Source organism: Chelonoidis abingdonii, chromosome 3 (assembly GCF_003597395.2).
Source record: "Chelonoidis abingdonii isolate Lonesome George chromosome 3, CheloAbing_2.0, whole genome shotgun sequence".
NCBI classification, from domain to species: Eukaryota; Metazoa; Chordata; order Testudines; family Testudinidae; genus Chelonoidis; species Chelonoidis abingdonii.
Genome location: NC_133771.1, coordinates 31,445,612 through 31,458,370, shown reverse-complemented (window position 1 = coordinate 31,458,370; position 12,759 = coordinate 31,445,612). Strand labels below are relative to the sequence as shown.

Sequence of the window (12,759 nt, the reverse complement as noted above, 5' to 3'; positions counted from 1 at the left end):
GAAGTGGACTAACCACCTCTGCTGCCCAGTGCGTAAGTATTTCAGCTATCATTCACCATAAAAATCTAGAAGAGTATGTTTATAGTACACTATGCAATGCTAAACTTAGCTGGTATGCTTTCAAGACAGTTTTACAAGGCTAAATCCACTGCACATCCTTTACTAGGTCTATATGGCAAAGCAACCACCAATACTTTACTATCCATTCATGACAGTTTTAAAATTCGTGTACACCAGAGAATAGCCAGTTATTTCAATACACTTTATTTTAAAAGTTAGGTCACAACACTAAGCTCAGCCCATTCTGCCAATATACAAGCTACAAATGCTTGTCTGACAGTCAAGGGTTAATCTTTAGTAGCATACTTGAAAGTGAGTAAAAATCCATATAAAATATTCAAATAGTTTCCATAGGAACACAGATAATGTGACCCCCATCTCCTAGTCATCCATTTTGTTGCATTTATGCTGACCCTAGACTTAAACAAAAAACCATTTAAAAATTCTAGCAAGAATTAAGTTAATGGTCCCCAAAATGCCCTAGAGATTCAATTAATAAACTTGCAGTTAAACAATATCTATACATTAATACTAGTTGAAGCACAAGCTGCCGGATGATGTTCAATTCCACTTTCCCAGGCACAAGACAGTGGCAAAGTACTGACATCCTGCTCTTCTTCTTCAGCTACAAAACCTTGCTCCTTAATCTGTTGCATTAGTTGCCTAAATAAGAGGGGAAAAAAGTAGTCAGAAAACAGTCTATATTTAACCCTGATTTAATGGATTCCAGTATCAAAAGGATTGTTGGATGGGTCAAATTATGTCGACTTCATCCCCAGATCTACTGATAACAGGTTTGCTCAGAAGTAGAATGTGAATCATGAAGTAACAGCTTTAAATTAGAATTGCATTCAGCATCACTGAGTGATTAGAACAGGGGTCGGCAACCTTTCAGAAGTGCTGTGCCGAGTCTTCATTTATACACTCTGATTTAAGGTTTTGCGTGCCAGGAATACATTAACATTTTTAGAAGATTAGTTATCTATTATACACTTATAGACAAACTATTGTTGTACGTAAAGTAAATCAGGTTTTTAAAATGTTTAAGAAACTTCACTTAAAATTAAATTAAAATGCAGAGCCCCTGGGACTGGTGGCCAGGACCCGGGCAGTGCGAGTGTCACTGAAAATCAGCTCACGTGCCACCTTCAGCACATGTGCCATAGGTTGCCTACCCCTGGATTAGAATGACTTATTTGGGAACATTCAATTACTCAGCCTCCTCTCCACACCCTTAGTTACACCCCATCCCACCCAATTTTGCTGACAGCAAAAGCCCTAATGTAGATGCAGTTATGTTGGGTGGCATGTGATTCTTCCACTCCTACTTGGCACCAGCAGAATTTAAGTGCAGAACAGGCCAGAGGAACATTAAGCTTCATTACAACAAACTGAGCATTTCATATTAGATAGTAGGGGAAAGAACATCTAAGTTCTTGAAGATGTCAGAGTCTACATTAGTTCACACTTCATTCATATTTGGAAACTTTATTTTGAAAGCAGAAAGCTAGACACTTAAAATGAAATCTTGCAATTCAAATGTGTTAAAGGGTCTAAATGCATACTATCAGGCTAGATGTTGGGACACCAATTTAAGTTAGACCAGGTCTACACAGACTTCTGGCAACATAGCTGTGTTATGTAAGGGGCACGAAGAGGTACAATTCTTGACTGACCCAGCTATGCTGGCAGAATTGTGCTTTTACTGTGCAGCTAGTTTCACTCATGAGGTGGTTTTACAGTACTGGTTTAAAAAATAGTAACTGCCATTATAGCTACATTCATACTAGAAAGCTTAAGCACCCCAGTGTAGAAATAGTCATTGCACAGTCTCTGGCAAATGGAAAATTCTCTTCCTGTCAGATGACAACAGTAATTCATATCAATCTGTAAAGCAACCTAAGTGACAGACATGTTTTTAAGCCTATTGTTCACCTGATTAGTTTCTCAGGCAGATTTGTGGTTTTACAAAGATACTCACACAACCCCCATTTTAAAATTAACACCTTAGCTGCTATGTAAAAGACCCATGCAAAAAAAGGGATGACCTACTATACAGGGGACACTGCATTTGTTAGCACTGTATCTAGAGAGAATATAGCAAGTTTTACTAAGTAATCTGTTATGTTAGGGTGGAATTTTCAGAGGCATTTAAGGAGGCAATGTGTCCAAATCCCATTGAAAACCAATGGGAGCTGATATTTATTTCCTGGGGCCTCCTAAAAAACCCCTCAGCAATGTAATTTTAGGCTACTATAATTAGAGAGCAGCCCTTTAATCCTGCTAGCTATAGAAGACAAAAAACGACCTGAAGTAACACTTGTTAATTCATAATAAATGAACCTGTGGATAAGTAATCAACAAGGAGAAGTTTTGTTTCAAGTGAATAACTATCAAGCGCTCTTGGCAGACCGAGTAAGGGTCTCTCATCTAAAGCAGAAGTGCAACAAGTTACTAACCATGCTGGCCTTGACATCACATAATGTATTGCTGGCCGCTGGAATCCATTGAAAGTGGAAGCAGCTGCAACTGTGTAGGCACCCATATTTTCAAACAGCATCCAATCACCAACTTGCAACTCTGGCATATCAAAGCGCTCGACAATACGATCCAGGCCATCACATGTTGGTCCCCATATGCTACAGGAATAACAGCCCTCATCTGGTTTAGGTCTCTGAAGAGAAAGGTAAGTTACAAATTACTGTTGACTACCCTTCTACTTTTCTTACACAGGCCTAAAGCAGGAGTTTTCCCAAACAAATAGTTGCCATGATTGAGATGCTTAAAGGCACAGAATTCCAGCTCTACAGTGCACAAGAAAAATAGCAGCTGGCAGGGCCTCCTACATAAGTGATCTTCAGCTTTGGAATCTGCTCCACTGAATAGCCCAGAGCTCACATTTGCCAGGAGAGGCAGTAGGATGTAAAGATGGTGGTGGGTGGAAAGAGGCATTATTCTTGAGTTTATTTGCATAGTGGAATGAGCAGTCTATGTTGATTTAGTATCTGGAGCAGAGGTGGGGAAACTACGGCCCACAGGCCATATCTGGCCTGCAGGACCGTCCTGCCTGGCCCTTGAGGTCCCCAGAGGGGAGGCTAGCTTCTGACTCCTCCCCTACTGTTCCCCGTCTCACACAGCCTCAGCTCGCCATGCTGCCAGCACTCTGGGCAGTGAGACTGTGAGCTGCCGGCCTGCCCCGGTGCTCTAGACTGCATGGTAGCATGGCTGGCTCTGGCTGGGTGGTGCAGTTGCCAGTCCCAGTGCTCTGAGCAGCATGGTAAGGGGGTAGAGAGGTTGGATAAAGGGCAGGGGGTCCCAGTCAGGGACGGAGTCTTGGGGGGTGGTCAGGGGACAAGGAGGTGGGGGGGGGTTGAGGGTTCTGAGGGGGCAGTCGGGGGGGGGGGGTCGATAGGGGCCAGGCTGTTTGGGGAGGCACAGCCTTCTCTATCCAGCCCGCCACACACACATTTCAGAACTCGAATGTGGCCCTCAAGCCAAAAAAAAAAAAAAAAAAAAAAAAAAAAAAAGTTTGCCCACCCTAATCTGGAGTATACTGTACCTTTTGCAAGACTGGTTTAACATGTGCATGATCATACAGGATGCAATTGAATGATCCATACACTCCATCGTTCACATAGTACATAAGAGTTTTGCCATTAGTATCATCCTCATCTAAAAGATGAAAATATGAAATAAGACCTTAGAAAACTCATTTTCCAATCTGGTTGCAAATGAGATTAGAAGACTAGATTCACCTACCATCAGAACCTGACTGCTCCTTAATACAACTTTTTTTGCAATTTGTTAACTGCCAGCGTGAAAGCTGATGCAACATAGTATCTGCCAGGCTCTGCATAATTCTTATTCCAGAATCACAAGGAAAGTATTTGTCCAACGCTGGATTGATTACATTTGTGATCTAATCAAGAGACACGTAAGGTTGTTAGTGACTGTACAAAGTACCAAACTAAACAGTTATTAAACTGGCTACCGCAAGAGCCAAAAGGATAAGGATTGAAAACAGCCCAGTCAAAGTGCTACAAATCAGTACATGGCATTAGCTATTTGCATGGTCTAAGTGTTTGTCTCTCCATGTTTAAGATTTACTGGTATGAAATTATTTTTGCAGACAGCAAGGTACTAACAGTCATTCAACATGCAGTTAATAAGCATAAAACAGAAATTATAAAATGTTGCAGATTAAGAGATTTAACTAAATGAGATCACTGTGGATAGCTTCCACAATCAGTTGAGCAATTGACCTTTCTGGAAGTTGAAACAAGACAACTCTGATTCTGTGAAATTCTAGGTCAGATGTCACTCTTTCCTAATCAAATTCCTCCTATTTTAGTAGGCTAAAAAAAAGAATCAAAAAAGACAGGGTGTAAAGTGCTAGAAATATTCTTAGTTATTTCTGGAAGCTTCACAGATTAGACTATTTGTGTCGTATTAACAGAAGTAGAAAGATGAGTTCTCATTTCTAAATCAGCATTTAGACTTCAGTGTACTGCATCCGATCTATTGAACAGCACCCTTCCTGATTTAGCTGGTTCTACATTAGGCCAGCATTAAGATTATACAGGGCAAGCAGCAATTTCTTCTATTAGAAACTGAAAACGAGACTGGAAGAAAACACGAGAACAGTTAAAATTATATTTCCCACGCAATATGGAATGAGTTTTCTTGGTTCCAACATCAATTGATAAATAAGGCTGTCACTAAAACAGAGAACAGTTTTTACTCCAGAACAGCCTTAAGACATAATTCTGGGTCTAGCACCTACGTAATGTTACCATGCTACCATGGGAAGGAGCAACTAAGGTGATCCCCAGAGCCTCTGGGAATAATGAGAAAGGGGGAGTCTCCGTGAACCACTGGGGGATAGATAGGGAGGATGAAATGGTGTAAAATGGACAAGTAATTGCCTGAGAAAATATCTGAATGTGTCCCTCCTCAATGGCCATGTAGGGGCAGAATTAATGGCCTCTTGCAAATGGGGGCCATAAGGGGTGATCTATATGGAATGCTTGCTAGCAATGTACACAAGACTTGGGGACACAGTTCCACCAGCATCTGGCACAGTTAAACACATCTACATGCTGCCATCAGGACTATGGTTCACATATGGATCTGTGGAACTCATTGTGGTGCACAATTGAACCAGTGCATGCTACCCAATTCCATACAAAATGGTTGAGCTTGTTTGGACAATACCCTATTTTTCTGTAAATATCCAGTGGCCTCATGATATGGACAAAAGCATGTGAAGACTGCAGGAGCAGCTCACTGCAACTGCTAACAACTGGACACCACTTAAAGTATATTCTCCAAAATGGTGTTAAGTTTTTAACCCTGTCAAAGGAGAAGCAGTTTTTTGGGTGGTGGTCAGGATGTTGGACTACACTACAGTGGTCAGGACTCTTGTGTTGCTGTGGGTTATCATAGTGGCTGGTGTATTGTTAAGTATACTTGTGTTACATTGTATATAGATAGAGGGGCACAACCCTCTAAAGAACAGCCACTAATTAGAACCTATAAGTAATGTGGTAAGCTCCCCTGCCCCCAACCAGTGTACTAGACAGCCTGGACCCCAACCTTTTCAGGCCCACTATAATGGGAAGTCTGGAACACTAATTGGAATAGGTGTAGTATGCCTGTATGAAAGAAGGTGTAGGGCATTGTACTACACAAGGGGCAGTGGGACAGATGGAGCATCAACACATTCCACCTTGATGCCTGGCCCTATCAGGAAGTGTGTTGCCATACGTCTTATGTTTTTCTAGGGCTACCTGGGTAGGAGGATTCCAAAAAAAGGAAGGTGTGCAGTGTTAGAATATAGATATTCAGGCCTGCTTGTAAAGGCCTGTACTTTTAAGAACTTAGATGTATTTTTAATCACTTAGCTGGTTAGAGGTATAAAAACAAAATCAAAATCTCTGTCTGCCTGTGTATGGGCCTTCTCTCACTAGGCTAGCCTAAGAGCAAAGCCAAAGGCCTTAGTTGGAGGCCAAGCAGCAGGAGCAGCCATAAGCTGGGAAACCTATGGTCACAGTCTCACATTCCAAACCAGTCACATTGAAATAAGGTGATATTGGGCTGTTATGAAGACAGTCCTGTCCTGATAGTGCCCATCACCATCAGATAAAGAAACAGATCTTAAGATGCTTAAAGAACATTGTTTGATAGGATGCTATCTGGCAAGAAATCACTTATCAATGGTTGTGAAACCCCCATTTCTACATTGTTTTATCTTTATGGCCACTACTTTTCAATTGTTTTGTCTACTTGCATAATTAATTTTGCTAGGTGCAAGTTGATTAGGGTAGTGGGATATAACTGATTAGAAAATTTTACGATGTGTTAGGTAGGATCGGTTAGTTAAATTTCAGTAAAATGACTGGTTAAGGTACAGCTGAGAATATTACTATATAAACTGGGGTCAAACAGGAAGTGGAAGGGAAATTGGAATCATGTTCGCTAAGGAGGGAGAACAGAAACAGCATAGGGACACAGGGTAAATGCTCTGCTGTGTCAGAGCTTGGAGGAGGATACTGGGGAAAAGACTGTTGGCATATAGAGATAAGCCCAACTAGTGTGAAGGGCTTCAGAATACGCTTGCTTGGAAACTAATCACAACAAACATTGCATTGTCTGCAATTTGGACTTCTGGTCTTTTTCTGCTTGCTGTCTGTGACAAGAACCAGGAAGTCCTCTAACACAAGCCTTTGTCATGTTTACATTTACTAGGTCTGTTAACTAAAGCCATATACGTATTTAAATGGCTAAGGCCACCATCTACTTGATTCTGCAATTAACAGAAGAAATTACTTCAGCTTGGAATCTTTGTTCTTGATTCTACTAGTCTTAATACAAAATCAAGGGGAAGCAAGATACCAGGTAAATAAGTGTCTACCCAAGTTTACTCTATCAAAATATCTCCACAACTTGATAAACCAAGTATTAATTAGAAATCATCATACCTCTTCAAATTTAAGCTTGACATCTTCAGAACCAGGGAAACCACCACCAATATCAAGCAGATGCATACTGAAGCCAAGCTCTGTCTGCAATGTAAACATGTTAAAATTAGACAGTCAAGCAAAGAAGTTATTATTGAATAGTCTAACAGGTCAAAACCAACTCAGTTTGAAGACTAAATCCTTAAAAATAAATTCATTTTACTGATACTAGTCTATTTTCTTTGTCAGAAGCAAGTTTTTATCTTGCTGGTTCTCCTGCACTAGTGCTTTGTAAGAACAGGGAATGATTTACCCAAAAAAGATTAGTCTTCTTTTTAAACTGGTCATAAGATGTAAGTCTTTCCACAAAACTTAAAAATATTGGGTCAACTATCAAAGGATTACCAAGATTCAAAGAGTAACTGACCATATGACACTGAATACTAACTGTCCAGGAAAAGTTATAAAGCTTCTTATTTTAAGTTTTTGGTTCCACAGTTGTAGATTACTTTGTTAAAGTGGCATTTCATTCTGACAAGTCAGCCGTATGGTCAGTACCATACAACAGTGGTCCAGAAGCAATGCTCTTTAGGCAAGGAAGTTCATACTTACTCCCATATCAAAGACACAACGGGCATCAGAAATAGCTTGAACAAACGTCTCTGGGTCAGTACAGCCACTTCCAACATGGAAACTGGAAGACAGATGCAAATCTCAGTTGCCTTTTGGAAGATTTAGTAACTATTTAGACAAAAAGTAATATAAGTAGCAGATTAAGGTGTCAGTTCTTGTGTGTTGGCAAGTCATATGCATTGTAATCAAGGTCTTTATAAATATGTAAATTTCTAGATGGGCGTTTCGACAGTTTGTATATACAGATCAAAGTTATTACTAACCTGACTCCAATAATGTCAAGGTCAAGTTCTTTTGCCCGCTCCAGAAGAAGTCTGCTAGTTTTGAGGGTAGCTCCAAATTTAACACTCAGGCGACAAACCGCTTTGGAGTCATCAGTTGCGATGCGCAAGACTAGCCTAGAAACAGTGTCCAATTTAGTGCCAACCCTCTAGATTTTTTTTAGAGCAGTAGACAGACAGACAGACAGTCTGGTTGAAATAGGTTTCAGGTCAGGAGAACGGGGTTTCTAAACTTATATGAGGGGTTCTCAAACTTCATCGCATCACAACCCCCTTCTGACAACAGAACTGGGGTCGTGGTAGTTATGAGAGGGTTAAAGCCTGAGCCTGCCCAAATCCCTCTGCCCCAGGTGGGGGAACAAAGCCAAAGCCTGGGCCTCATACCCCAGGCTGGGAAGGAGGGGTAAGAAGACTGGCAAAGCCAAAGGGCTTCCGCTCTAAGCAGGGGGCCTGTAACCTGCATCCCACCACCCAGGGCTAAAACTCTGGCTCCAAGCAGCGGGGCTCAGGCTTTGGTTCCAGGCCCCAGCAAGTTTAACGCCAACCCTGGCAACCCCATTAAAAACAGGGTTGCAACCCACTTTGGTGTAACCACCCACAGTTTGAGAACCATTGAGAGATCTATTTTAAGTCAAATTTAAATTAATGTTTTACAGCAAAGTTGGCTTGACAAAGGTGAACCTAATTTAACATGCAAGCAAGTTTGTATTGTCCTTGTTCTTTGTAAGCCAGTATGATACAAAATGGTACTTGACAAAAATGTGTATCTTGACAGAAAAATTTCTGTGTTCTCTTCCAATTGTGTAGTGTTAAAAGCTTAGAAATAAAGTTGAATGTTTGTGTTACCTAGGCACACAATTAATAAGGATAGGTGAATTTAAACATGTTAAGTCCATTAAGATGCACAAAACCAAAAAAACCCTTACTTTGCCTTTGGATGAGCTCTTGCAACTTTCATTAGCTCTACTTCACTATCAAAAGTCATCATCTGCACACCACTGTTGGCAGCATGTTTAATTTGAGAGATTTGTTTGCAAGGATTTGCATATATTATTCGCTCTGGAGGTACACCAATGTTCTGTACTAACTGGATTTCAGTCTGGAAAAAGAAGAAATAGATTACACACTACTAGCTAGAAACAAAAATGGATGATCTCATCCAGAAAGAGTGAGAAGATGCAGCACTGACAATCAAGAAACACTCAGTTGTTTCAGCTTTGTTTGAACATATATTACATCCATATAAGAAGCTACCATCAAAAAATGAAGATCTTACCTTACTAGCACAATCAAACCCTGCACCAAGAGTAGCAAGTGTCTTCACTATAGCTTTACTGTCATTACATTTGACAGCATAGAAGGGTGTTACTCTAGGGAGTGCTTTGTACCATCGGAAATGCTTCTTTAGGACATCCCCAAGGTCAGCAACATAGAAAGCATCTTTATCATCCTAAAAGAAAAAATATCAGGTCATCTTCAGTTACGCCCCCAGCTCAGTGTTCTGCAAAGTTACAGTCTAGGATTTTTTTTGAGTAGAAAGTGTACTCTAAGTTTTAGAATACAGTTTATATATAAAATTGTATTTTAAGAAAAAGCACTCTTTTGCTAGCATACTTACAGAGGAAGAGACTTCATTTATTTTTTGGTCTAGAATATCCTTGGCAGTAAAGCCTTCATCAAGGAAGGTGAAGTCAAACTCCTCATTGCTGAAGCTGTTCATTGTTTCTAAGAGTGAAAGTGCAACAAACTGTGGATATCGAAAGTAGTATTTGTTAGTTCATTCAAATTAGCAAAGACACACACAGAACACTAAATGATAGTCAAGATCCACGAACTTACATGGACAACTAAGAAATATCAGCTTTGTTCAAATTCTTTCAACTGTGCACCCAAAGATGTGCTTCAGAAAAGCAGAGTCTTGCTAGATCAAGGCAAGTTTTCTGTCCTCTGTGCAGCAGTTGTATGATGTTGCATTGAAACTGTTCAAAGAAAAGAGAATGATTACGTAAATTTGATATGGAAGCTAGGATTTTTAATGGTCATTTTTCTACTTTAGAAACAGGCATACATTGAAGAGTACATACTAAGTAGATCAAGTTATATAAAAAAAGTCACAAGTATTTTTAAACATGTCCATTTACTACCATTCATCATTTCATCTCTTTCAAGTCCCTCTACAGGTAGTTTATATGCAACAAACATCTGGCCAAGTTATGACTCTGAAAATTGCTATCTGCACATACTCAGACTGGCAGCTAAATTCTCTAAAAACTGTTTGCACAGAATATGTTCCAGACCAGGGATTGAATACGCCTTTCCCTGCAATTGCTCCACATGGCTGCCAAGTTGGTGTGACAATAAAGAAGGACAGGAGATGGCTTCCCCCACATGCACCCAGGCAACTGAAGAAAGAGCAGCCTCACTCAAATGCTAGGGTACAAGGGCTGAAGCCACTGGAGAACACCCCCTTCCAGAATCTGGAACAGAGACTTGCAAATTATAAGTTCAGTTTTCAAGCATAGGTATTTCATGCATCTCTACAGGCTGGTCCAAATGGAGGATGGCAACCAATTATGTTATTAACTCGAGTGGTAGACATCCGTGCTGTGAATCTAAAGACCCCAACTCTGTTAATGACTTGGGCAGAGCTTGATATGATTCCACATGACAATGTTATTTTTTTTAAAAAAAAAAAGCTTAGAAAAATACATAAAATACTGTGTTAAAAGGGTTATGGCTGCAAAATTTAGTACTCAGGAAATGCCCTAATGTTGTATGCATTAGGGGGGTCTTTAATTACCATTAGCCTCACACCTCTCCCAGAACCTTCTTTCATTCAATGGACAGGAAATAAATTGAGGCTGAATAGACAACAAGGCTATTGTCTGTAAGACTGCTGCCTCATCTGAGGAGAAGTTTGGAAGATGTTTAACAAATGAGGCAGAGGACTGCTGGAAGAATAAGGCAGCTGAATGCAACCCTGGAGAAATGGTAGAGTCTCCCCCTGTCTCTGCCACAGAGTTCCTATGCAAGTCACTTAATTGACTACCTGTAAAAAGTTTAGTTTATGTACTCATTTTCTAGGTGCCCAATTTGAGACAAAAGGACAGCTGATTTTCAATTATGCGCAACTGACATCTATGTTCAAATCATAGCTCCCTTTAATTGCTATAAAATGCCAAACAGTCACATTTAGTGAGTCCTGTTTGACATATGCACTGAAAGATACAAGGATACTATAGAAAAAAATAGCATACCATGTAATGAAAACTGTATCCCAGTACACAAAGGGTCATAATCTTATGACACTTAGAACTGCTTGCACTGGCAACCTTAACTCTGACATTTCCTAACTTTTGCATCTTGACTTTACAAACTTAATGTTCTTTCAACAATTACTATGACGAAATTAGAGCTATAATTTCATGTGATCACAAACTGTTCTACAGGTAGTTTTAGCTCATGCTTGAGTTAACACACAGGAAGTCTGTAGCATCACTTCAGACTGTCTCTGCATGCAGCTTCTTCCTGATTCTTGTAAAAGAGAACACGTCTCACATACATCCCCCAAGGAGCACGGACGTGGTTTGATAGTTCACAAAAGAAGTTCACCTCCAACACTATAACCCTAGGAGTTCAAGTGAACGTCTAATTGCTTCGCTCCAAAGTACAAAAGCTCCAGTACTAGGAACAGCAGCTAAACGGAGACCCCCGGCCCAAGGGAGGCACCCCTCATTAACAGCTTTGCATGTTTTTCAAAATGCAGATGATTTCAGGCATTCACTTGTGGGCCAATTTAAATGGAGCCAAAATAAGCTTAGAGGAAAGCCTCGAAGTCCCCCTCCACGTAAGCGGTTCAGGCCAGCCCGCGTGCCCACTGGTCTGTAATGGGATCTACTGCAGTCACCGGGGCTATTTTGTACCATTTCAGCCCCGCGACCCCGTTGCGGTGGCCAGGCCGTGCCCGCAGCAGCCGAGGTCCGGGCCCAAGCCCGCGGCGCAGGAGAGGGCCGCCTCCGCCAGGCCATTACGGGAGTCGCCGCGGGGTCAGCCGTCCTCGCAGCCTTCTCCCGGCAGGGCTGGCGGCTCCGCAGCCCCTCCCCGCCCTGCGCGGGACACCCGTTTTCTGCGCCTCCGGCTGGGTTTATCGCTGCGCAGCGCGGCCCCCAGCCCGGCTCCGCGCCGAGGCTGGAGAGACACGTGGCCCTGGCGGCCGGCCGGCTTCCTACCCGCCTCCCCCGGCAGAGCGCGCCCGGCCCCCTCACCTCAGTCAGCGCCCGCCATGGTGCAGCGCCTCGCCGGGCAGCCGGTCCCGTGCCTCCTCCTCAGAGACGGGCCCCGCGGAGCTCGGCGGCGGCTGGAGCCGAGGTGGACGCGCCGCCCGAGGAGGAGCCGGGCTGGAGGAGCTGCCACAGGCGCTACCGGCCGGCCGGCTCGAGAGCACTGACTGACAAAAGCCGTGGTGCCCGCAGAGCTCTTATTTATAGGCCAGACTGCGTCGCTATGACAACGCACCAGCTCAAACCAGCCCCGATCGGCTGGGACCGGGCAGGAGCCGCTGCCGTCGGCTGCTATTGTGACGTTAGAGTTTTCGAACACGCGCACGGGGTGCGCCACGCCTTCTCCTTCCTCCCCTCAGGGTCCGCATTCTAAGGCCTTGGGACGAGACCAGACAGGCAACCTTCCGCTAGTTCCTCCTCCCCCTCTCCTCTTCCCTGCTGGGGCTTCCATCCTCCGCGTTCTTCTCTTCTGCTTCTTCCTCGGTGCTCTTCCCTTTCCTGTGCACCCACTCCTGCTACCCCTGCCTTTGTTATTGCCCCTCTGCT

At 42.6% G+C, this 12,759-nt stretch overlaps 1 protein-coding gene across 1 annotated transcript; it reads right to left on the bottom strand.

Annotated features, from left to right (window-relative positions):
- Positions 1-481: 481 nt before the first annotated feature.
- Positions 482-12,532, bottom strand: ODC1 (ornithine decarboxylase 1). Its single transcript, XM_032793826.2, is given in 14 exon segments — positions 482-723; positions 2,520-2,734; positions 3,620-3,732; positions 3,820-3,857; positions 3,859-3,916; positions 3,919-3,979; positions 7,041-7,124; positions 7,632-7,713; positions 7,916-8,050; positions 8,860-9,032; positions 9,210-9,383; positions 9,552-9,680; positions 9,773-9,912; positions 12,199-12,532. Coding segments are annotated over 12 exon segments (1,380 nt in total). The 5' UTR covers positions 9,654-9,680; positions 9,773-9,912; positions 12,199-12,532; the 3' UTR covers positions 482-578.
- Between the last annotated feature and the right edge of the window lie 227 nt (positions 12,533-12,759).